This window comes from Macaca thibetana, chromosome X, assembly GCF_024542745.1.
Source record: "Macaca thibetana thibetana isolate TM-01 chromosome X, ASM2454274v1, whole genome shotgun sequence".
Classification (NCBI taxonomy): Eukaryota; Metazoa; Chordata; class Mammalia; order Primates; family Cercopithecidae; genus Macaca; species Macaca thibetana.
In genome coordinates, this window is record NC_065598.1 from 111,623,144 (window position 1) to 111,650,715 (window position 27,572).

The 27,572-nt window shown below is 34.2% G+C and overlaps 1 protein-coding gene across 1 annotated transcript; it reads left to right on the forward strand.

The window, feature by feature from the left end:
* The first annotated feature begins 2,633 nt into the window (after positions 1-2,633).
* On the forward strand, positions 2,634-27,463 carry SLC6A14 (solute carrier family 6 member 14). Its single transcript, XM_050777175.1, has 14 exons — positions 2,634-2,897; positions 3,930-4,095; positions 7,106-7,237; positions 8,839-9,000; positions 9,795-9,942; positions 11,073-11,205; positions 12,915-13,055; positions 17,464-17,692; positions 19,041-19,166; positions 20,346-20,464; positions 21,002-21,101; positions 21,378-21,487; positions 23,636-23,803; positions 24,827-27,463. The coding sequence occupies exons 1-14, from the start codon at positions 2,850-2,852 to the stop codon at positions 24,971-24,973; spliced, it is 1,929 nt and encodes a 642-aa protein (XP_050633132.1). The 5' UTR covers positions 2,634-2,849; the 3' UTR covers positions 24,974-27,463.
* The last annotated feature ends 109 nt before the right edge of the window (positions 27,464-27,572 follow it).

The window sequence follows — 27,572 nt, forward strand, 5'->3', positions numbered from 1 at the left end:
TTCTACTTATTTTTTGTTACTCCAATAATGAAGTCTTCTCCTGTTTTCCCACACCATGCTCATTCATATCCCTGTGATTGAGTTTACGTAGTTCCCTCTTTCTTTCACACATTCAACTTCCATGCTTCTTTCAAATTCCAAATCAATAATTCATAAACATGATTTGTTCATTAGTTAATAAATCAGGACCCAAAGAAAAGAAAATATGCTCTTGGATCTCTTGAGTCTTCGAAAGTGAATTATAGACCAGGTGTCCTTTCCCTTTTTTGGCAACAAAGTCATTAAATTACTTGTCTGAGTCAATTTTTCTAACAAATATTTACTGAGTGACTACTCTGCATCAGGTTTTGTGCTAGATGTGTGGAATACAAGAAGAATTAACACAGTCTCCCTGCCTTCAAAGAACTGGTAGTCTAGTGGATGATAAACAAGTAATTTCACACAATATAAAAAGAATACAGGGTGCATAGGAACACAGAGGAGAGACATCTAAATCTAGTTCCCTGTAATAGAGGAGGAAATATTGTGAAAATACCTGAAGGAGGACACCTAAGCAGAGTTTTAAAGGATGAGTAGTAGCCAAATGAAGAGGAGGGTGGGAATTTCCAGAAGAAGCAATAGCATGAGCAAAGGCACTGAGGTGAGAAACATCATATTTGTGCATCTACAGAAAAGGACATACACACTAAGCATTTGAGACAATAAATGGAAAGAGATGATACTAAAAAGGTAGGCAGGAGCCAGGTCATGAAAAGCAAAGCATGGTAATGGGAATAATCCTACCCCCCCCCCAACAAACAGAAGTATATTATCTAAAATCAATCTCACATGTTATGTGTTAAATGCTCCAACTCTCAAAGGTAATAGAAACCTTACTGTGTAACAGGCAGGGAGAGTTGGTCTCCCTGTATAACAGATACCCTTTCCTTGTGATATGGTTGGGCTTTGTGTCCCTACCCAAATTTTATCATAAAATGTAGTTCCCATGATCCCCACGCGTGGTGGAAGGGACCCGGTGGGATGCCATTGAAACATGAGGTGGTTACCCCCACGTTGTTCTCGTGATAGTGAGTAAATTCTCAGAAGATCTGATGGTTATATAAGGGACTTTTCTCCCTTTGCTTGGCACTTCTTTCTCCTGCTGCCATGTGAAGAAGGACGTGTTTGCTTTCCCTTCCACCATGATTGTAAGTTTCCCAAGGCCTCTCCAGCCACGTGGAACTGTGAATCAATTAAACCTCTTTCCTTTATAAATTACCTAGTCTCAAGTAGTTCTTCATAGCAGCATGAGAATGAACTAACACACCTTGTGAGTCCCATAATCTCTCTATCCTTAGGATTCTTGTTTTCTGTCTATTCCTTTGGTTACCAATTGTTTGAAGGGCCCCACGGTTGGCTCCTTTCATTTATATGGGACTTTGATAGTTTAGTAAATGCTATTGGATTTGCTTTTTAGCTCATCCTCTTATAAGGAGGTTTATAAGCCCTTCTTGCTCCTCTCCCTTCTATGTTTCATCTTAACCTTTAGGTCATACCAGTAGTGTATAGTACTAATAGGCACACACTCATGCATTAGCACTCTCCCTCCCCTAATGTCCCATTGATACATGCACATGTGCACACACACACACACACACACTAGCCTTTGTTACGTTCAAGACAAAGTTAAATAAAACTTATTGATACTTTCCTTACTACCACCCTACATCTTTCATGGACTTTTCTCTACCTTACCTGCCAAGATTCCCCAGGGCATATTTCTATTGCAAATGGAAAATTCTTTCAGTCAGTGGAGACAAAGGAGCTGTACATAGGGTACAGAATTTGCCTATTTGTTCATTCCTCTGTGTGCATGAATTTGTGCTTTGCTTCATAGAACCACCGTCACTATCTCTTACCTGGGCAGACTGAGTTTAAATCCTTTGAGTTTCCTGATGAAAAGGCATTCCACTGGTAAACAGCATTATAATAATTATTTCCTCCCTGGTCAAGCTGGGATGTTTCCTCATAGTTTACTTTCTAGGCCTCATCTTTCTTACAGAGAGTGCTCCTTTGTTAAGGTTAGAATTTCCCATAAACCTGCTCAATAATTTGTTTGTGTTTGGCTTCTTTGAAATACTATACAAAGCAATCCCTGTAAAAGGCAAAGCTGTCCTGAAGGCTGAGAAAGGAGCCTGAGACATAGGCTCCAGGTTGCTTTTTTCAGGCAGAGCCAGGTGGGTAATCTTATCTCAGATGGCTGCTTTTCAAGGTGCCCAATTCAGGGGCTTTTCCTCTGGGAGCAGCATTTGCCCCAGGGAATCAAGTGCTTTCTAGTCAGGGGCAAAAATTTGGGAAATCTGAGGACCCAGGGTGGTATGGTCTGTTAGGGAGAATTTTGGGGAACAGAATGGCCCCCTTCTCCCTCCAGCACATGTGCAGATCAGCACTTGGCCCCAGAACAGAGACCAGATTGAGAGGCGAGGTTAGGAGGAAACAGGGGACCCAGGAAAGGAGGCTAGATTGCAAACGCACCTACACAGCTCTGAGTCAAAGGCTGTCAGTCATCTCGACTCAGACTGCTCTGCTCTCCAGCAGCCCAGCCCTTTCCCAGGGCTGGGGCAGGAGATTGCTACATGTAGGCTTATCTGGGGAAAAAACAGAGCCTCACTTTAGTCCCTTCCGGTAATTGACACTACTGGACACCCAGGAGGGGGAGGAGAGAGCTTCTCTTCATAAATGGTCCCACCCCTGGGCAAGGTGGCTCACTCACTCTGGCAGGTAGGAACAGGGGAGTGTGCACCTGCCACCAGTCAAGCTCAGCCAGACTGCAAGAGGAGGCGAGGCGGAGCCAGCCGAGGGAGTGAACCATGGACAAGTTGAAATGCTCGAGTTTCTTCAAGTGCAGGGGGAAGGAGGTAGGGGTCTGGGAGCTGCGGGAGGTGTAGAGGACCTGAGAGTGGAAAACTTAAGGGGGGTTGCTAGTCTGTTTTTGCTTTCTGTGGCTGTTCTTTGTGCTCCACATTTCTGTTCAACTATTAGGTGTGCCTGAGACATACCTATAGAGTAGAGAAGAAAGAAAAGCTCTTACTCTCATAGCTAGAAGACTTAGGGCCACCTCATCCTCTGCCTTGGGGGTACCCACAAAATCCTGTTCTCTGTCCGTCTCCTAACTGTGTCCATATGCTAGAGGAAAGTACAAAAGTACACACGGTTCTTAATTGACCCAAGGAACCCTCCATACCCCAGAGAAGTGAGCAGGTTGGGAGAGAACCCCTGTCCCTTCTCTCCCTCCCAAGTGGAGACAGAGCTACTTCCTCTGCTGAGACAGGACTATTTGTCTCTGCATATTATTCTGTGGCTTTTAGAAAGGCACTGATTTTAATCTGTAAGACAGAGAAAAGTTAAACTACCCTTAACTTGATACATCCAATACTATCAAACCATAAGAAAAGTTTATAGATTCTTGCTTTTTCTTCCAGCAGACACTACATTTGATCCTGCTCAAAGATCTGCTACAATATCAATAGTAATGACTTTATCTAATTCATCTTTAAGACTTTTGTATTTGAAACCTGATTTGTCTAGTTTCATTTTCCCCTCACACTGGTGTGACAAACACCTTTGTATTTCAAACCTGATTTGTCTGCTTTCATTTGTGTCTCACACTGGTGTCACATTTAACATTTTTACCAAAATTTGGATAATCTCAACTGATGGAGTATTAAACATATCTACTTACAGAACTTTGCTCATTTTAAGGGGTAAATGGTGTAAAGTACAAGCAGCTATCAGCAGAAATCTTCCCAACTTTGTAAAGCATTCCCCTGAGCTATGGTTTTCAGGGTTTCTTCCCCCCATTTTCTGTTGCTCTATGGATTTGTGAAATTATGCTTCTGTGGAATTTGTAATGGTAGAAAGGCAAGCTGTTGATATTTTTTCTTCCCCAGAAAGTGTCGGCTTCATCAGAGAATTTCCATGTTGGTGAAAATGATGAGAATCAGGACCGTGGTAACTGGTCCAAAAAATCGGATTATCTTCTATCTATGGTTGGATATGCAGTGGGATTAGGAAATGTGTGGAGATTTCCATATCTGACGTACAACAATGGTGGAGGTATTCTATTTCACCCCCACCCCCACCCCCGCTTTTCCCTTCAGTTTTAAGTGTGGTGCTGTATGGCCTCTGAGGATGTTTTACGAGTTGAAGGAAGGCATATGATAGTTGATGGTCTGGGTTAGTGGGAGAATGAGAAATAAGCATATTGAATTTATTATTAGTCTGAGCTACTAGCTCAAGTTAGAAAGCTAGTTTCACAAAATCCTCAGACATAAACTTGATAAAAGCTTTATTTTTAGCACTTCTAAGCTTCTGATTTGAGATCTCACGTAATCTTCAACTATGACATACTTTTCCAAATTTATGCATGTTTCTGTGATAATCTGTTCAAACTCAAGTTGTGCTTTGCTTAATTTATAGCTGAATCAGAAAGAAACAGAAAAATAAGTTCTATTAAGAAGCTCAAATAAATTATTTGCTTAACTAAATGCATTACATTTTGGTGATTTAAGTGTGGAAAAAGATGATTAAAAAGTAATTAAAGTTTTAGTATTTTAAGCTGCAATATTGAGTTACATGTATTCCAAATTGGACTGACTATGTGGAAGATCCTTCTAAAATGAAATAACTTAGTTCAAGAATTGATGTTTTAGTCCTGAAAAAAAAAAAAAAAAAAACATTGTGTATACCTTGTAGATCATTAGAGTAGACTCAATTAGAAAAAGGAGAGAAAAATAACTTTGAGGTGACACACAAAGGGAAATAAAATGAATTGCACAATTCTCTAGTAATGTCCAAACAACTTTTCACTTACACCATATTTTATTTACTTGTAATTACAGGTTCTATTAGAAGTATAGAGGTGGCATGCCCTTATATTTCATAACTGGGTACCAGTGAGACTGTGCCACTATAATTATTTTTCTTAGTATAATAGGATTTTGTGTGGTGATATTTCAATCACATTTCATGTTAACTGATTACATTCAAATATTCACAGTGGTCTTCAGAGACTTAAGAAAGGAACTCCGTTTATTAAACACTTTAAGTGTCAGTAGCATGAATTCCCCTATCTAGAAGCTGGGTCATTTAGTCGTCTTGGTATCGAATATTAGCTGGAAAATGCATCAGAAATCACAATTTTATTTCTGTCTGTGTCGTAAGGTCCAGTGTGATAAAGAGAAGCATTCTGGATCATTTTGAGCCTCTTGTAACTCATGTTTAGAATAAGAAATTCCCTGTGCCTTGACATCATACATAAGCCCAGTAATTGCCATGAATTTTTAGGAACTATATTAAACTAGTTTTAATAGAAACTTTGAAAATATAGTCAAAAATAATATTAATTGTATGCTATTATATTTTTCACTATTTCCTCTGAAATTTAATATGCCATATTGGCTTTCAATTTTTTATAATAACATCATTTGGGTAATAGATGATCTAGACACTCTCAGTCCTTCTTCTTTTATCCAAGAGTGGAAGAGGAAAATGAAATTAAAATTTGTTAAATGCGAATTAGGTTTAAAAATATAGTCAGGTTTGAAAAGTTATTTCTAAAGTCTGGAAATATTTTTATCTGTATATTCTTTTTAACAGTTTATTAAAGAGAAATGTCATACCACTTTAAGGTCTAGGTCTGTAGTATTGACAATTTGTGGCCACTATATTAACAATTTATCATCTATGGATAGTATTAATAATAAAATAATATAATAGGTGAAAAGTCAGGTATAACACTGAAGAAAATAATCTTTTTTAAAGAAAAATACCTGTTCACACTCAGCTGGTAAAGCTTGTTTATTGTTGTAGTTAAATAGGGATATTCCGAATTTTTTTTCTTCATATTTGTCATTCATAGGACTTAAACTTCTATTAGTCGTAGTAAAGATGGTATGTGCATTGCAACATCTATACAAACATATTTTTCCCTGTGGTCTAGTGACTTCCAGGGTTAGTGTTAAAGTAAACCACTTACCTATGAATAAATAACAAGTACTTTATAGACTCATTTTTAGTAGAATGCATTTTGAGAGTTGAAAAAATGTTATTCCTAGGTATGATGTTACAGTATCATAATATGAAAAATACTTGAGGCAAAACTGTAACGTGAGTAAATAAAATGTATATAATCTGAAAACCCATTTTTATCCACTGATCCCCACATTCTTTATTAAACTTTGCCAATACTTCTGGAATGTTTTATTAGTAAGCTTAATATTCTGCCCTTGCTTCAACCCATAATTTGGCATGGTTTCTAATGAAAAATACCATGCCCCAAAAGTGGAAAGAAAGAAAAAGGAAAATGATAAATGGTTAAAAGTATGGGCGAGGTGAATTGTCTAGTGTGGGAGAATTATTCCTTATGAAATTGAAAGTTAACTACAAGTATTTCTCAAAAGTTCAGAGTCTTCAAACAAAACCAATACATTTTGTACTAATACTGAGTGAAGAACCTTGTGACTCTTTGGAGAATAATAAACTTAATTGCAGTAACTTATACTCTGAGCCACATTAGCAGTTTTACCCCAAGTCTTAAAAATATACCGTTTATCTTTAAAGGAGAAAGGAGGAAAACCAATGTTGAACATGGGCCATGTGCCTGGCATTTTAGCAAGTGTTTTCACATAGACCCTGTATTTGAACCCTTACCACAAAGTGAGTTGGCATTGTTCTCCCCTTTTATAAGGAATCGAAGGTTCAGACATTAGACAAATTGCTGGAGGTCACATAACTGGTAAATGGTCTAGCCAGGATTTCAACCTAGGTCTATCTGGTTCCAATGCCTGGGATCGCTCAATTCCTCTGGCTTACTTTTTATACTCTACACTTTTTAGTAATCACAACAGCCTCATTTGGTAATACTAGCATCCCCATTTCGTAGACGAGAAATCCAAGGTTTAAAAAATCAACTACTTATTCATAGAAAGTAGTGAATTTTAGGCCCAAACCCAGCACTCTCTGATTCCACTGTATCAGGATGCTTTTAAAATGTTATGCTGGTTGTCAAAGTGCCATCAAGACTCTGAGCTATAATAGTGCTTTGATTCTTTCTCATCCTTTTTAGGCGCCTTCTTGATACCTTATGCAATTATGCTAGCATTGGCTGGTTTACCTTTGTTCTTTCTTGAGTGTTCACTGGGACAATTTGCTAGCTTAGGTCCAGTTTCAGTTTGGAGGATTCTTCCATTGTTTCAAGGTTGGTAATAAAGCATTTTCTTCACCATGGTTATTTGTATATTTGTGCATATAGCTACCTTCACTGTGAGGAACAAAAAATTGCTTAAAATTCTGACAATTTAAGGCAAAGAAAACATACATTATTGTTGTTTCGCTGTACAGTATGCCACTGCAGAATTTAAAAAATCAAATGTTTTTATTTCTGTTTATCATGGGCTGCAGAAATGGGAAGGGTTAGAAAGCACACCAAGAACGGTTAGAAGGGTGTCATTATTTTACCATTTTCACCTGGTGAATTCTTTTACCACATAGTCTTGTGCTCTAGTTTAAAGGCTCTAACTTTTTTCTACTTCATATGTAGTCTGTGTCTTACTGCCTTTGCATATCTTTTACAATGCCTCATTCAGAAAAGTTGAAGGGTAGGTCACTATTTTTTCTTGGATGCTCTTAATAGAATAGGACGCTGATAAAGCTTAAAAATGCCTTGTTATTAAACATCAAACTACCTCTTTTGACTGAAGATTAAATATCATTTTGGTATGTGCTAGCTGCTGAAAATTATTTGTTTTCAATGCAACATCAAAAATAAATTCATAGTGAGGTAAATAGAATATTGTTCTGGAAGAGCGGAGAAACTACCTTAAAAGCTAGTTTTAAGCATAGGCGTTATATTCAGCATGCTAAACTGCATTTTGAAACTGCTTAGTTAAGGAAACTTTGGATATTTAAATTCAGATTGTTACTGAATTATTTAATTTTCTTTACACATGGTTGTAGATATATGTACACCATCCCTCCAGGTCATTATTTTAGAGGCTTCATTTTCTACTTTTCAAAATGTTGATGTCTAGATGAATATTGTATTGGTCAGTGAGTAAATAAGATATGAGCTTTGAATTTTTTTTTTTTTTTTTGTCTAAAGATGTCGACTTTGCATGATCTGACAAGAATTTGCAGGCTTAATAAGAAAATGTAATAGACATGGGTTTTTGTTTATGTGAATTTGATGTGCTTACAACAAGTCTTCTGGCCTTGGCCTTAATACGCTTTCTAATCAACTGAGAAACTGCATCAGAAAGCCAATCATAAAAATAAATTTAAATTTAGAAGAAAATTACTCAGATAACATTAGCCCCTACTCTCCCAGAAAGAAAAAGGAAAAAAGTCATTTAAAACAGTCTTTATTTATTTATCTATCTATCTATCTATTTATTTATTTATTTTTGAGACACAGTCTCACTCTGATGCCCAGGGAGGAGTGCAGTGGTGGATCTCGGCTCACAGCAACCTCCACCTCCCAAGGTCAAGCAATTCACCTGCCTCAGCCTCCCGAGTAGCTGGAACTACAGGCATGCACCACCACGCCTGGCTGATTTTTGTATTTTCAGTAGAGACAGGGTTTCACCATGTTAACCGTCTTGAACTCCTGACCTCAAGTGATCTGCCCTCCTCAGCCTTGAAAAGTACTAGGATTATAGGCATGAGTCACCGCACCCTGCCTGAAATAGTCTTTTTTATTTTAAAATAGATTTTGTGGTAATTGAGATCAGCTTTTTTATAAATTAGCAAAATAAATTTCACTTGAGTTTGGTTTTTATTTTAATTGTTCTTTCTTTCCAGGTGTGGGAATTACAATGGTCCTGATATCCATTTTTGTGACAATCTATTACAATGTCATAATTGCCTATAGTCTTTACTACATGTTTGCTTCTTTTCAAAGTGAACTACCATGGAAAAATTGTTCTTCGTGGTCAGATAAAAACTGTAGCAGATCACCAATAGGTAAAATTTGTCAACCACCAAATAGTTCTTTTATATATTTTTTATAAGCTTGAAGGGTCAAATCATTCTCTAAGCAACTTAGGTACGATTTTAAATGGTCCAAAGGTCACTGGTGAAAGCAGAAGATAGCATATATAATCGGAAAAATGATTAATACAATGTGTTAATCCCTGAGAGCAGCCAGGAAGGCTAAATCATGCCTAAGAGTACTTCTTCCAGGCCTATGTCCTGGGCAGGAGAGGAGAAACTGAGAAAATGATAAAGGGAGAAAAGTACTATCCAGGATAGTTGTGTGTGTCTCAGGAGACAGTAGGTGTTGTTCATGTCATATGTTGCTAATCTTTGGGATAATGTACCATCCATGTCGTAGGCTATTACCATTTTAATTCCCTATGTACATCAGAGGATAAATTTATAAATATTTAATGCTACTGAGAAGTTTAAAGGCCTTAATTTGTCTATATGCATAGGTTGGATAGGTAAATCTACACACAAAAGTTTGTTAGCGCACTAAACCTCAACTGAAACAATTGTTACTCTATACCTGTTGTTACTGTAAATACAATCACAGCTTAAAAGGGTAGACAGTTTTGTAATCCCTCCTAGTTTAGTAGAAAAGATTTTAAGATGCTGAATGTACATAGCTTATTCCATCTGTAAGGTTTCTACTCCACTTTTTTCAAGTAACAATTTTGATGATAATTTAAATATTTTACCATTAAAACTTTTTTTCTAGGAAAGCAATCTTCTAAAACTAAGTACATGTCTGTGTCTATATTTTTTATTATCTTTAGTAACTCACTGTAATGTGAGTACAGTGAATAAAGGAATACAGGAGATCGTCCAAATGAATAAAAGCTGGGTAGACATCAACAATTTTATCTGCATCAATGGCAGTGAAATTTATCAGCCAGGGCAGCTTCCCAGTGAACAATATTGGAAGTAAGTATACTAGATGATTTACTTTTAAGCAGATGTTATCTTAAAATTTATATAAAACAACAAAATATTAATCAAACCCCCTTGCTTAACACATAAAAAGGAAAATCAGGACAAATTATATTTCATTTAACTCAAATGTCTACCTATCCCAGGTGACTAGTAGCTACCTGCAAAATTAGCTCATAGTCAGCAATGTGTCTTTTATAAATTAGTTATTAAATGGTCACAACACTGTAATGATTTATTAAGCACTTATTAGCTATGAGTTAGGAAATTGCTTTGAAGAAAACACATACAAAGTTTAGACTACAATGATCAAGTTGTAATGATAAATCGTTGGGTGATGAATAATATTGCTTTTTAAAAAAGTGTAATTCTTCAGTAGTTTTGTTTACTGTTGTCATTATATGGTAAGAATAGATATGTAGTGTTATATTTACTTTCATTAATTTCAAATGATCTCTCTTTACTTACTCTATATCTATCCATTACCCTTACCTAATATTGTTGACTCTACTGCTAAATGACCTCTTCTTCATTCACTGTTAATGACCTTTGTAACTCTGTTAAACTTTGGATCTTCAAATGTTCTCAAATTTCAAGCTTAGAAATAAGATCCTAGATTCATGCATGTACCTGGTGAGAATCTTGGAATTTTACAGAAAGTCTGTGGAAAAAGTGTGAATAACAGGATCATTTGAGTTTGATGATATCTATAAGTATGGAATGAGGAAATATTTAATATAATTTTAAATGTTTTCCTCATTATTTTAACATGAGAAAATACTATAATAGTAAAATAAAATAATCTGACATAAAGTCAATTTCTTTATATAAAAGATCTTGAAATAGAGGAAAGTAATAGCTAAAAGAATCAGTAGATCTTTTATTCTATGGTTTGAAACTTTGGATTGGCTGTGGTTAACTGAATTCAGAGCTTGGCCATTTAATGAACTATCTGTGCCTCTTCATATTGATAGTATCTATCAATAAAGGCTCACCGAACTTCGACATATTAATAAGATACAATATTCATGAAACTTCCACCTGGGTAAATGGTATTACAAAATTCAATGTATTTTCTTTAAGTCAAGTGATTCTGTGATCATAAAATGACTTATGTATTTCAGTAAAGTGGCGCTCCAACGGTCAAGTGGAATGAATGAGACTGGAGTAATTGTGTGGTATTTAGCACTTTGTCTTCTTCTGGCTTGGCTCATAGTTGGAGCAGCACTATTTAAAGGAATCAAGTCTTCTGGCAAGGTAACTGGAAAAACACATTAGATAGTGATATAGCAGCTTTCCAATGTCATTGTAGTTCAATATCAAACATTATCAAAAACATGTTTTTTTCCTTCTATAATGGAGCATTCAAATGTGTGAAAAGCTTTCTAAATAGTTATTTTAAGCTCTAAGTAAACACATAGGATCTCTGTTATTGCTAAATACAAAACAAACAAACAAAATAAAAACTAGTACTAGAGGTGCACATTTCCTAAAAACATGGACTCTTTTAGCTGATAGAGCATTCTGAGGTTTAAGAGTATATTATTAAATTTTCTATCCTACTATATAAAGAAGCATCTTGAATGGAATCATATATTGCAATATATGGTTTGGAAAGTCTAGATTCTTGTTCTGTATAGAGTAATAGTATCAGGAATCCCCCAGTTGGTGGGGGGGGGGGAGAGAGAGAGAGAGAGAGAGAAATGTGTGTGTTTGTGTGCATGTGTGTGTGTCTGTGTGTCTGTGTGTGTGTATATATATATGTATATGTATATATACACACACAAACTATGTATTCATTCTCTTAAAGATTGCCAAAATGGACACAGAACTTTTTCTCTCAGTGAAAGGGCCTCTTCTGAAAAACATTCTGTTATATTTTCTCACTTCATTGTTTACTTTTATAAACTTTCAGAGAGAATAATGGTAATTTAAGAGAACAACATGAAATTTTCTCTGTGAACAGTTACACAATACCCAGAAAAAAAAATGTTTATGTGTTTTTAACTAGTCAATGGATATTTCCTCAAAGGTGGAGGACAGGAATCACTGGGGATATTGTCTTTGTATTCTCAGTACAATATTTAGCACATTCAGTTAATGTTAAGTTGTGATGAGACATGCTGTTACATTACAAAAATACTGTGAATATCACAAATCAAGTGAAAACTTTCCAAAATGTTTTAGTTCCACATTTTTTAAACCCTTGGTTTCCTTTTGATGCTAATATTGAAAGAGTCCATTAAAGTCCATTTACCCAGGTAATTAATTTTTATTGGTCTCTGGATGACTTGTTTAAATCGTCTCCTTGGATGTATTATAAAACACAGGACATCTACGGATCAAGGAAATCATCCACATTAAGGCAAAGCTGGTCTCAAAGGCAATCTGCTCATCTGGAACCATGTGTTATCTAGTACAGAAGCAGTGCACTTGTATGTGTGTTATCAAACTTTCTTAATGGGAGCTGTAAGGATAACAGTAACAGGTGTCCAGTATTCACTTCAATATGCTTTTCTGGGATTTGAACATCTGCTAGGAAATATTTTCCTTTTCTTTGAAGACTGAATATATATTAATCAATGCAGGGTTTAAATCATTTCTCTCCTCACCTCAATGCAGTAATTTACTGAGAGAAGACATTCAGTCTCCTCAGACATGTATAAGGATGTATTTATGAGAGCAGTCCATTTAGATCCCAAGTTATCACTGCTGATGTATTAAATATTTACAGCATAAACCTGGGAAATGTGGATTAATACATCAAAGTATTTTTGAAATGAATCACTTGAGAGTAGTGAGGACTAAAATAAGAAATTATGCTAACTTTGGTATATCATCAGACCCTATGAAATCCCCTGTATTTTATTTAATTAATCTCAACTGGCTAATAATTTTACTTGTATAAAATTATACATCATGATTTAAAAAATAATTTACTAATTTTTGGTTACTTTTCTTGGTAGGTGGTATATTTTACAGCTCTTTTCCCCTATGTGGTCCTACTCATCCTGTTAGTACGAGGTGCAACTCTGGAGGGTGCTTCAAAAGGCATTTCATACTATATTGGAGCACAGTCAAATTTTACAAAACTTAGGGAAGCTGAGGTGAGTCTTAATTTGGATTTCAAATTATCTGAGGAGGTAAATCTTAAAAGCAAATGCCAAACATTTTTGGCTCCATATGAATATAGTAATGTAATAGCTTGCAAAAGAATGTACAGTTAAATTTGTTAGTTTGTATCCACTAGGATGTCTGACTTAGCTAATATTTAACATGCCATTAATATTCTTTTATTGATAGTGAGATAATTTTTAGAAATAGGATTTTAAAAGTAATTTTTATTCATATAAACTGATTCTACTTGACCAATAAAATTCCAGGCTTATTAATCTGAAAAACAATATTTCATGCATAAATATCTGCAAGTTGATTACTAGGGCTATGTGATTTATTGGATAAGCTCAGAGTAGCTTTAGAGATTACTGTTGAAAGTTTAATGGTCTAATATACATTTTAATTTTCTTCAAAATTTAATATCCCCAAAATATTATCAAATTTTGTCTAGTGAATTGTGAAGTTAAAACATAAATTTGACATGGAGTAAGCATTCCATAACCAAAATTGTTACTTATACGAAAAACTTAAACATGTGCGATGAATAAGAATTGGGTAACCCTGTTTCAACTTTACCTTCAGATAATGGCTGAATGTATCACTGGCATATAACATCTTTTAAAATTTGACTGCTGAGAGTATTAACAGTAAGTGTACTACAGATAGTATGCTTCTATTAGTATGGCCTAGAATACTTTCCCCCTTTTTTTTTTTTTTTTTTTTTTAAGACAGAGTCTTGCTCTGTTGCCCAGGCTGGAGTGCAATGGCATAATCTCTGCTCACTGCAACCTCTGCCTCCCAGGTTCAAGCAATTCTCCTGACTCAGCCGCCCAAGTAGCTGGGATTACAGGCGTGTGCCACCACGCCTGGCTAATTTTTTTGTATTTTTAGTAGAGATGGGGTTTCATCATGTTGGCCAGCCTGGTCTCAAACTCCTGACCTCAGGCGATCCAGCCGCATTGGCCTCCCAAAGTGCTGGGATTCGAGGTGTGAGCCACCGCACCCGGCCCTTTCACTTTTTTACTAGTCACATCACATTCTTAGCACACATTAAGCTTCTGTTCAACTAAAAACCTGTAATTTTATGTTGAAGTCAAGAGAGATTATGTTAATATTATCTGCCATGCTAGTAGTACTATTCAAAATGGATATTAGTTTTACTTTGCTATAGTATTCTTCATGGAACTCATGCTAATTTCCAACCATTGCCATCTTCTCTAAATGCTTACAAGAAGATGTGTAATTATTTCTTGTAAATTTGTTTTGTAAGCTGTGCCAAATGTATTAGCTTTTAGTTGTGGAAATCTGTCCTTAATTTACAATTACCGTTCTGAAAACTGAAATGCCAATCTTTGGTCTTTGATTACCTTTTTTGGTGCTCAACAATTTCCACTCAATGATTAATCACATAGCTTTAACTTATTTTAGATCTATGGAATTTTATTATTGTTGTCTTGGAGATTAGTATACGTTGATGTGTCCACAGGACATCTAATTTGCTTCTTCATTTATCTTGGGCCTCACTCTTTTTATCCCTGTTGGTTAATCTCTTCCTAATTTGAAGACCATTTTGGATGGTGAATAAGAAACAAATAAAATGGAACTTAGCATTCATCACCTTCTCCACGCTAGGCTATTGAACAAGATAAATTATGTTAATGCACTTGGAAATAGTAAGCTTTTATATAAATATGAGCTAATGTACAATTGTTTCAATTATTTCTGTTATATTATACTATCTTGTTAGAGTTGCAGCATTTTCCCTAAGAATTAGATTCACCATTTTCTTTGAAACTCATGACTTTGAGCCTAGTTAAAAATCCCCTTTGATATTCTTTTAGTGGCTTTTGCAAGCCTAAGATATCTGGGTTTTGTAGTTTCTTGAAATCATTCTGAAAAATTTATATGACACTTTTATATTGGTCTGTGTTTCAGTGACTCTAACATCTTTAAAAAATCAGAGTGAAACCTAAAGCTCCTTGTGAGACAAACAATTTAATCTTCTCACCCCTCTACTCTCCAACACAACATGACCCAACTCCTTCTTTTTGGGGTTTGCTGGCAATGACAATTGTTTTTCTTAGATTTCTTAAAATTCCTCACAATATATATTCTAAACATGGAATCATAATCAGGTGTCTTTCCTTTCCTTTAAATATCTGAACTTCATTTAGATCTCCAGGAGAGTAGAGAACCACACAAATTTATAGATAGAGGAGTCTTCAGCAATGCGAAGATTATTTTTCTAACTCCCTCATTTTACAGTGATGAAACTAAGACTTACATAGATTCAATTTTAGCCAATTGAACACAACCAATTCATAAAATTTGAATTACGATTTCCTGATCCCTAATGTAATAATCTTGTATATTGGTATGAGATTAATAGATACGGAGATTAAAACTATGTTTGGAATTTCTCTTCACTTTTGTCTACAACCTAGGTACACATCATGGTATTCAGTAGCATTTTTACACAACACAAGACTGCCACACCCACTTCCAGCTCCCCCTGTCTATCCCAAAAGGGTTTTCTATGGAACTTGAAAACTGATCTAAATTTTATTTGAAAAAGAAAAAGGCCAAAACCCCAAGGTGTATCTGAAGTGAAGAGGACTTGTCCTATCAGATATGAAACAATATTTAAAATGCTATACTAATTAAAATTGTGAGGTGTTAGCATAGGTAAAAACATATAGACCAGTGGAACAGGATAATAGTCTCAGAAATAAATTCAAAAACAAATGGAACTTGGTATGTGGCAGAGGTGGCAATGCAGATCAATAAGTGATGATAATCCAATTGATAGAATTGATATCTAATTGATTTAATTGATAATATCAATTATCCTTGAAAAATTGATATCCCACTTAGGAAACAACATCAGTTGGAAATTTCACATATCATTCACATATCACACATATTGATATGCACAATATCAATACTGGGTGAATTGAAAAGTTAACAATATAGGCAAAACTTGAATTCCTTTAGAAGAAAATGTAGAATAGTACCTTTATAACCTTGGGCTAAGCTGTTTTTTAAAAGTAATAGAGATCAAAGATAATACATATAGTCAAAGATGGATACCTTCAGCTACAGTAAACCAACAACAAAAACTTTGGTTCATCAAAGGACACAATGTTAAAAGGTAAACAAAATTAACTCACAAATTTGGGAGGAAAAAAAATCAACATATATAATAGTCAAAAGATTAGAATCCAAATTACATCAAGAATTTTAGAAACGGAGTAAGACAGCCCAAACCAAAAACTGGCAAAAGACATGACCAGGAATTTCACAGAAAAAAACAAATCATATGGAAAATGAAGTGTTTGCAAGTAGGTGGAGGAATGGGAACCCTCACAGCCAGCTGGTGGGAGTACAAAATGGTACAACCCTTTAAAGAACAATTTGGCAAGATTTAGTAGAAGGGAGGAATGCATATACTTTTCGGCATCACAGTTCCACACCTACGTATGGGGAATGTACAAGAATGTTTACAGCTCCATAATAGCAACATACTGAATGACCTAAATGTCCATCAACAGGAGAAAGGATAAATTGTGACATATGCAGTGTGGCAATAAAGATGTGGAAAAGGGCCAGGCGCGGTTGCTCACGCCTGTAATCCTAGCACTTTGGGAGGCCAAGGCGGTCAGATCACCTGAGGTCAGGAGTTCCAGACCAGTCTGGCCAACATGGTGAAACCCCATCTCTACTAAAAATACAAAAAATTTAGCCGGGTGTGGTGGTGCATGCTTGTAATCCCAGCTACTTGGGAGGCTGAGGCACAAGAATTGCTTGAACCTGTCAGGCGGAGATTACAGTGAGCCAAGATTTCACCACTTCACTATAGCCTGGATGACAAGGAGAGACTCTGTCTCGAAAACAAAAACAAACAAACAAAAACAAACAAAAAAGAAGTGGAAAAGAATGATTAAAACTACGTATATTTAATTTAGCCAAATGAATTTGCTTATATTCTTTCACTTTTGAATTACAAAGTGGACATTTTATATAGTTCAACTTGATGATGGATAAATCTCACAATACCTAATAAAAAATGGCATGTTGTATATGTTTACATGCATTAAGATAACTTTTCTATAAATTCCAAAACAAAGCATTCAAACTTAAATGTAAAGAAGAACAAAGAAATTATGAACACAAAAGTCAGGATAGCAACTACCACTGGTGGGTAGAAGGGTGATAATGATAAGGAAGGGGTACAAAAAGGATTTAAAAGACTGTAACATTTTATTTCTTAAGCTGAGTAGTGGGCATTTGGGTGTTCATTTCATTGTTATTAATAATATATTCTTTGCTTATGTGAAGTATTTACACAAATAAAAATTGAGTATATGTTTTAAAATATTAAATTATTTTCTCTTATAGGTCTGGAAAGATGCTGCCACTCAGATATTTTACTCCCTTTCAGTGGCTTGGGGTGGCTTAGTTGCTCTATCATCTTACAATAAGTTCAAAAACAACTGCTTCTCTGATGCCATTGTAGTTTGTTTGACAAACTGTCTCACTAGTGTGTTTGCTGGATTTGCTATTTTTTCTATATTGGGACACATGGCCCATATATCTGGAAAGGAAGTTTCTCAAGTTGTAAAATCAGGTATATAATACTATATATTATCAAGTTTGATTAATTCAACGTATCTCACTTATGAAACTCCACTAGAATTTATAGAAATTTACTTAACACAGTTATGATTTAGAATATTGAATTTTCTTCCTCATTTCATCTTATATAATTTTGTTGCTGTAACAATATAACAATTCTTAGATTATCCATGTAAACAAGAGTATATTAGGGAAATATTGCTGAAGAAGATAGGATGTTTAATTTTGTTTAGTCCTTGCTAAGCACTTCCCACGCATTATAAAAGAAACAAAATGTATATACAAATTCCCTCTGTGCAATTATATTACTGGGTTTGAATTTTTAAAACACATGAACATCATATAGGTGAGAGAGTCAAGTGACTTTGAGTTTCCAGTTGTGTCTAGCTTTAAAGGAATCTTAGTGAACTCCCTAATTTTACAGATATTAGCTAGGGATGCTTAATTATATGGCTACAGATTCCTGGGGAAAAAATACTAGGGTTGTTTTAAGTAGGGATGCTTCATTAAAATTTTGTTTATAGTTAGTATCATATGATGGAAAGACTGGTGATTCATAATGGAATGTCAGGGATCTTGTAGATTATCTAGTGTCTAGCTCCTCATTTACAGAGAAGAGGATTGATGCACAGAAATGTCATATATGTCTAGCAGAAGGTCAAATATTTAGGAAGTGATAGTGCCTAGACTAAAAGCTAATTTTCATGAATCCTAAGTTAGTCCTCTGGGAGGTCGAAGAAACTTAAAAATACTTAAAACTGAGAATCACATAATTAATATAACTGGCACAAAATTAAAAAGCATGTTAAAGGTAACATCAAATGGAAAACAAGATTTAATTTATAGTTTCATTACATATGATTTTGCATATATGCATATAGTGATTCTGGGTAAACATTTGGAGAGAAGGTTAAAAACAAAAGTTAGTCCCTAAATATATCTTTCTTTAATAGTGCAATTCTTTTAGAGTATCTAGGCTAAGAAAACGTGAACTAATTTATGTTTCTGGAATTTAAGACAGCTTTTATTCTTTGTCAATCTTAAAAAATAAGATAAGTTAAATAAAACTATTAAAACAAACTTTCTTATGTAAGGAATGTACCATTTACATTGCAGTCTATTTGCTAACTTAATTCATGTCACATGTTCACATTATCATATCACAAAACAACCAAATTAAATATTGTAAAAAGGGAATGTGAAATAGTTGGTAAAAAAAAAATTATGTCATGGATTGTGTTGCCAAATAAGATGAGATTTTTCTAATATCTTATGTTTTAAATGTTTAAATATGTGAATATTCTTGATAACTAATTTAAAATATCATACATTTTTCGTAGGTTTTGATTTGGCATTCATTGCCTATCCAGAGGCTCTAGCCCAACTCCCAGGTGGTCCATTTTGGTCCATATTATTTTTTTTCATGCTTTTAACTTTGGGTCTCGATTCTCAGTTTGCTTCAATTGGTAAGTAATACTTCCAGAGGTAACATATTCCTCTTATATTTCTTTTGCATTTCCTCTATTTGAAAACGTGCTTTTATTACCCCTATTACCCCCTCTAGCTGTTAATCTCAGAATGATCTTTCTGAAAGTTGTTTTAAATGAAATTTAAATACAGAAAAATACTTGACACTCAAAAGGAATACACAATAATATTTTATCATACTTGTTTCAGATATTTTAAGAAAATAAACTGTTACAGGTGAATATGAAGTCCTCTGTCTTTCTTTTCCTAATACAAGTCAAATTTTTTTTCTAGAAGCAACTCTTACCATAGATTGTGTATGTTATTCTGTCCATGTTTATATACATGTTATACGTGTCCGTACATAGCATATACATTTTCAAATTTGCACATAAATGTGAAGTTTCATAGCATACATATGACTCTGAAAGTTGTTTTTGCATTGATTATGAATCCCATTGATACAAAGGCATATAGATCTAATTAAATCACAATCTCTTTGTTGACATAATAATGGGCATATGAATGATATACAATTTTTTAAAAATTACACACACTGCTGCAATGATCATCCTTGCACATACTTCTATGAACACATAAGGATTTACCTAGGTTACAATACTAGAGAAATTCTGAAACAATTTTCATCCTACCACTCTCTCACATACAATATTTTCAGTTTACTCTATTTATAGGATAAAATCCAGACTTTTCTGGTTGACTTTCAAAGTCCTTGAAAATTTCAAACATATTCTCTGATATTTTCATTCTCACATCCTTCTACTCTTAGCCAGTTCCCTATTTCATGAACACATTTATTTCTAAACCTAGAATCCTTTCTGTTTCCACACCACTTATTCAAATATTTACCTTATTTAAAAGTCCTACTAGAATTCATCCTTTTAGACTAATTCAGCTCACAGGGGACTGTTACCTTACACTTGCTATCAATGAAAAATCATATAAAGCAGATTAAAAACAACAAATAGAGCTGCATTTGATTTTCAAGTGGTGACTGCCAAAAGAAATAACCCTGTGGGTTTTTAAAAGCAAGGAACAGGGCTCAGAGTCTATTTTCAACATATATTTGTAAATTTGATTAACATACATTGAATTCTGTGATTAACAGTATTGGCAAATAAGTTGACATATAACACGTCATTTCTCCCCCTCTGAAGAAACGATCACAACAACAATTCAAGATTTATTTCCCAAAGTGATGAAGAAAATGAGGGTTCCCATAACTTTGGGCTGCTGCTTGGTTTTGTTTCTCCTTGGTCTCGTCTGTGTGACTCAGGTATACTATAGCATTTTTTTTTTCATAGAAACATATTAGTTGTAACATACTTTATAACCTAACTAAAGAAACCAAAGCTTAAGATGATGCTTAGTGACAAGTCCACGTCTGACTTGGGTCAAGGTTTTCTGGGTTTTAGCCCGTTTTTCTCCATTCCTACTTTTATGGTAAGTCTATTTTGCAGATGAGGAGGCCGAATAATGGACAGTTACCTCAGTTACAATAAGATTATAGACTTTAAACACAAACTACATTTCTCACAGCCACTTCAGAACATACAGACATTGCATACCATTCTGATAATCAACAAATTTAAGTACTTATTTTCTTTCCAGTGACTCAGTATAGATGGAAAGATTTTTGAGATATTTAAAGTCACATTTGGGTTTACATTTGAAACATTGCTTTTCACATTTTAGCAGAAGGGAAATTGAAGGAGCATATGTCAAGATCAAATTAATAGATTCAATTTGAACATCCCATCAATCATAAAAACAATTAAAATATACTTAGAAGTAATTAATATTTTTTTGGTAGGCTGGAATTTACTGGGTTCATCTGATTGACCACTTCTGTGCTGGATGGGGCATTTTAATTGCAGCTATACTGGAGATAGTTGGAATCATCTGGATTTATGGTAAATAGTAACTATACAATTATTTTCCAGTTTTATTAGAATAGTTTAGTTTGATTCATTTTCATTATGTTTACCTAATTATACTATTAATTTTTATACTATTATAACAGCAAAGTACAATATACTGGACAAAATTATGTTATGAAAAAATAATTACAGGTGTATGATTCATTGTTGTCGTACAGAAAAATGTTTAGACACAGAAAGATAATTGATGCCACAATGGTTACTGGAAGATAATAAGCAAGGACTCAATGTACTCTTTGTTTTCTTTAGGAGGGAACAGATTCATTGAGGATATAGAAATGATGATTGGCGCAAAGAGGTGGATATTCTGGCTATGGTGGAGAGCTTGCTGGTTTGTCATTACGCCTATCCTTTTGATTGTAAGTAATAATATACCATGAACTTGGTTTCAATAATACATACATTCCAAGATGAACTTAATAATTCACATTGAAGACAAAATGCAAATTAATTTTATAAATGAATGATTTTCAAATTTTGCAGTATTTATGGCTGGTGCCTCCAAGTTGCCTAAATTAAAAATGCCTTTGCAGTATTATTCTGAGGCCATCAGTTTAAACATTTACCATTTGAGAACATAAACAGGTTCATATGGATGTAAAAGTTATCAATAATTTAAAATTTATCAATAGAAAAAATGAAAATAAAACATGTATTTGCTCATTCCCTAAAAAAATATGTTGAGCCATCAATAATATTCCTAACCTCTCTGCCAGGTGCAGAAAAAACAAAGATGCATAAGGCCCAGATCCTCCCTTAAAGAATTCAGTTTAAATATACTGACTGCTGAGAAACAACAGTCCTATTTTAATCCATGTTTTATCTCTTAATGAGGGAGGTATTTGACAGATGAAAGCAGTAAAAGAAACTTACCTGTGTCAATAGGGGCAATGGTTTATGTTAATAAATTCAATAATTATTACTATTTAGGAGCTGAGGTAAAGCAAAAGTATGTCTTACTCGAGAGACATAACTTATCAACTTAAAATCTTCAAATAACATCTCAGGACAGTAAATGGCTGAGCACCAAAATAAACACTACACTGGATGGAGAATGATTATGGACTAGAAATAATGGTGGTGGGGTGAGGCAGTGTCAAAGCTTCATAGATTTATTTTGGTTCTCATTGCCTTCATGCTTCAAAGGTTTTCCTAGAAAAGGCCATTAAGTAATTATATCCAGGATTTCCTTCAAATCTAAAGTATCACATTTGTTTGTAGAGAGGATTACATTTTTTAACATTATGAGATCACTTTCAAAAGGTGAGCAGTTTGGAACGAGATAATGCTGAATTAAAATATTTGGATACTCCATATTTTTGCTAAAAGATTTTGAAAATGATGCTAAATATTTTTATTTCACAGGTCTCCATAATAAAATAACCCCCCTTGTAAACTTAGAAGGTTTAGCTGGATCTCTTAACAAGCTAATATTCAATGATTACATAAGTTTGACACCTGAATTTAATTTAAAATGCAAAAGTATTACATATGAAATGATTTAAATTGCCATCTATATTCTATAAAGTCATGTGTATTGGACTCCACTATCCCTCATCCATTCTTTTGTAGTTATGTACATTTATAGTAACTGTGAAATATATTTAAATTACTGTAATTAAATTAATGGAGCTAAGCCATTTAATTTTAAAATTAAACTTATAGGTCTATTTATTGTTTTCTCACTGATTTTAGTAAAACAAAGACAGCTAAATTTAAGGAAACTCTTTGATAATTATTGGGTTTTGTTTTGTTTTGCTTTACCAATTTCTAATTAATTAGTTTTAATGCTTCAACATTTCAGATTTATTTTAACTTGGCCTTAAAATGTGTTCATCTTTAACATTCAGATTTGACTGTATTTCCTAAACATATATTGAGGATTTTTGTTTGTTTGTTTGTTTTTTGTTTTTCCCTGAGTAAGATGCTGAAAGTGAAATGTGCTTTGGTAAATGCTCATCAATAGTGTGTGTAAATGCATATGTGTTTTTGATGTGTCAAAAGGGCAGCTTTGTGCAATGGGAAAGAATAGAAGCAATTCCTAAGCAAGGAGAAAAGCATGCCCACTAAAGTGTACTTCACATTCTCATTGTATTAATCTATATGCTGGCATGTAGATTTAATCTATGGCATAGAATAAAATCATGCTATTATAAATCAAAGTGAAAAGCTCAGTAACAGAAAATTTCAGATATTATTTTACTTTCAATCTGATATATGGTCAAGTATTTTATTGAAATATATGTTGAACAAGTATTTGGATTTATAAATATATGATGGTGTTAATTTTGGAAAAATTTATTCGAAGTAAAAATAAAAGTTACTTATTTTGGTTCATTCCATATTGTTATCTTCTGGTTTGTTACCTGATTATTTCAACTATTTGAATGTATTTTCATATTAATTATTTTTGATAAATCACATCTGAGGAACAGAATCAAATTGCTAATCATCAGTGCAATAACGTCTAATCTTTAGCTTTGTCTTTGCATATTTAACTTTGACAGGCGATATTTATTTGGTCACTGGTGCGATTTCATAGACCTAATTATGGCACAATTCCATACCCTGACTGGGGAGTTGCTCTAGGCTGGTGTATGATTATTTTCTGCATTATTTGGATTCCAATTATGGCTATCATAAAAATAATTCAGGCTAAAGGAAACATCTTTCAAGTGAGTGCATTAAAATTGTTTATACTTTATACAAAGTAGTTATGATCAAAATGGAGGTTAATTTACTCACATGGTGGTAATATGAAATTATATGAAATACAATTAATTACTCCTTCCTCTTGGCTACTTCTATACCTGACACAGTCATCCGTTACTAGTGCACAATATGGTATTATATTATTTATATATTTGCTGTGCTTCTCTATGCTAGACTATAAGCTCATTGTGGGGAAAGTCTGGTAGTATTTGTTGCTGTATCCTCTGGCCTTGCTACAGTGCTTAGCATATGACAGCTATGATATCTATACCTATGTTGAGTTGTCCCTGAAGATGTCACAAAGCAAATGACCTGTTTGCTTTATATCCATAGTCACTACTTTTAAACCTCATCTGGCTATAATATACATCCTAATAGTGTTTTTATACTGGAATAAGCCTGGTAAATATCTTGAACCCAATCTAGAGCCTGAGTCATCCCTCTTCCATGGGGGTCTAGGGGTATGAAGTTCATCATGACATCTCAGTAGGACAATGACAAAGTAGGCTCAGCAGTCTTAGATTTAAATAAATTTCTAAGTCCATACAACGATGGATCCAAATCAATGGTTTGATCCTGGAACTCCCATTTCCTTTGTTCTTGAAACACATCCCAGCTATACACTGGTTTAGATCCTCAGCTTGTCCTCATCCTAAGGCCAGGATAGAAATATCTGATTCAGTGAAGGTACAGAGTAGTCACTCTGTTACTCTAATGGGTTCACACACCTTGTTTTGAAATCATTTACATGCTCAGTTATTTTGGTTTAGTAGTTAATATACTTCTATTAACAACTAGCAACATTTGATTATACCTTTTTCTTGGTAAACTGTGCATTAAGAATTTAGATGATCACTTTTTAGTTTTCTATGATTCTTATTTTTAGTAAAGAAATAATTTAAATGAAAGTACAGTTCAATATTAGATTGTTTATAGATTGTAGCACTTAAATTCTAAGACAATGATTTTTTGTTTTTGCATTTCAGCGCCTTATAAGTTGCTGCAGACCAGCTTCTAACTGGGGTCCATACCTGGAACAACATCGTGGGGAGAGATATAAAGGCATGGTAGATCCCAAAACAGAGGCTGACCATGAAATACCTACTGTTAGTGGCAGCGGAAAACCAGAATGAGATCTCATTGAAAAAAATATAGGATTGTATAATGTGATTTTTTTTAGAATGGGGGAAACTTATTTATTTGTATGTTAACTGAATAGGAAAATGTACTTACTATGTTCATGATGGTGTGATTTTTTTCACATTTAAGCAGGAATGCAATATAAAAATGTGAATCTCTTAATGCTCAGCCATGTGCTTATTATATTTCTTTTTAGATAATGTATCTGTATAACACACACACACACATAACTGTCTCTATTTCACAATTATATCTTTGTAAATAGTATATGCTTTTTTAATACATCGGAGGCTTTATTTTGAGCTAATTTCTTAGAGAATAGTTATATTTTCTATTACACAAGTTTAAAAATATTATTTACTTGTATTTTCTTAATATACAATCTTTCTTTTCCACAAATATGGGTGGGAAATAAATCAGTACATTTAAAAGAAACTGTTAAAACTGACGGCCTCACTTAATTAGAAACGTGACAAATATATGGACAAATGGACTATATATACTACAAGAGGACTGTAGTTTAATACTTTCTATCCAAATATGTTTAAAAACTTCGTGCATTTGTTATAGCTCATGTTTTCTATATGAACTTCGTCATTAATGTTCGTTATAAAAAGTGAAATAAGATGGAAAAATAAGGATCCTACAGCCCGTAAGTGATAAATCTAGAAAATTGAGTTTTGAGTACCTCTTTTCCCATACACAATCTTCCTTCCTTAGGTAATCTGGAAGAAAACTATGACCCATTTAATTTCTATTGTGTTTCACAAAATTAAGAGTTGTTCATTATACTCTCTGAAATATAGGTTTAATTTCAAATAGCATATGGACTTAAATGTTAATGAGAAAATGGCTTTAATCAATTCTAGCATTTTATGATTGTAATACACGGCTGATAGAGTGATTTTTGTCTTGCATGAATAAGTTACTACTTACAGGTGATAACTTACATACTATTGGAAGATAAACTTGTCAAACTTGCCAAGAATTAGCAAAGCCAAATTAGAAAATCCTGTGTCCTACTTTTCTTACCAAGGATAATTAAATATATCACTAAGAGCTTTATCTATTATATATTGTTGACAACTGGTTTAAGCATCATAGCCTATGATGATAAACACTGCCTATATATGTAAAGAACTTTTCATCAATTCTTAAATTTCTTAACCTAGGCTTCAGGAAACATATGAAACCAAAATCATATGGAACATTTTCTGTGTGTACATGTACATGCATTTTTCTAGGGAGAGAGTCCATAGGTTTACCAGAATATCAAGGAAACCTGTGACCCAAAGAAGTTTAAGAACCACATACACTGCTGCTAGCTTTTTGTGCTTGGCAAATGAGTGACAATAGAAGAAATAATTTTTCTTACACATTTTAAAACATTTTATCTTCCTTGTGATTGAAGATGAAAGGAGTAAGAAATTAAGGCCTTTGTTTAATTTATACTGGTAATTTATTTAGGGGGAGGGGACATGAAGGTAGGTAAACAGGTAGGCCTCTAATTGAACCACCTCTGTAAGTTATGTATGAATGTATAAGCTGAAATTGTGTTTCACATTCTGAGGGTTTTCTTTTTCTTTTTCCTTTATTTTTCGGTGGGAGACTGGGGGTCAGAGTCTCATTCTGTTGCCCAGGCTGGAGTGCAGTGGCATGATCTCAGCTCACTGCAACCTCTGCCTTCTGGATTCAAGTGATTCTCCTGTCTCCGCCTCCTGAGTAGCTGGGACTATAGGTGCCCGCCACCACACCAGCTAATTTTTGTATTTTTAGTAGAGATAGGGTTTCCCCATGTTGGCCAGGCTGGTCTCGAACTCACAACCTCAAATGATCTGTCTACCTCGGCCACCCAAAGTGCTGAGATTATAGGTGTGAGCCACCGTGCCCAGCCCATTCTGAGGGTTTTCTTTGAAGACAGGTCAAATGCTATTAGTAAACTTCAAGAGATTGTTAATTCCTTAGTTATACCAGATTTTATAATATTTGAAAATAGATGGCTAACAAGAGGTTAGAAATACTTTTCCTTAAGTTTAATCCACATTATGTTACATGCATTCTACCACTACATTTTGGTGCTATTTAAGGTGTGCAATTTTCTATAGGTGACTTTTGAAATTCAGGGAAGATTTAGGCATTTTTAATGAAAGAATATCTAACTGGGGGAAGTGTGAAGGGAAAGAAATCCTTTTCAAAAGCTGACCACAAAGAGTAGTTAAAAGTTTTTGTCACTGTCTTCACAAGTGTGTAAAGCACAGATCTTAATAGAGTGCTTGGCATATTGTAGGATGCTCAGTGGTGGTTTTTATTATTATTACTCATATTCAACAGTGGCAAGAAATATCGTTCCACATAATGGAAAACATTTCCATCAAATCCCACTTACTTTAATGCAAACTTGGAGATAATTTATGGTATTGTATTGTGAACCATTAATGAAAACTTTTTCACAGTTGAGTGAAATTAAAATCACTATATCTCAACTATAGTTTGTTTACTGTCACTTTTTTATTGTTAAGAAACTTTTGAACTGTTTTTCTTTCACTATTGTGCTTCCATTCCTTCCCCAGTAAGTATATTTTAGCCATATGC

What these genes read in the sequence shown, in the direction of transcription:
- SLC6A14 (XM_050777175.1), top strand. Translation starts at nt 2,850, where the DNA reads ATGGACAAGTTGAAATGCTCGAGTTTCTTCAAGTGCAGGGGGAAGGAG. An exon ending in TCAAGTGCAGGGGGAAGGAG is followed by an intron (nt 2,898 to 3,929) that starts GTAGGGGTCTGG and finishes TTTCTTCCCCAG; the next exon opens with AAAGTGTCGGCTTCATCAGA. An exon ending in TTCTCAAGTTGTAAAATCAG is followed by an intron (nt 17,693 to 19,040) that starts GTATATAATACT and finishes CATTTTTCGTAG; the next exon opens with GTTTTGATTTGGCATTCATT.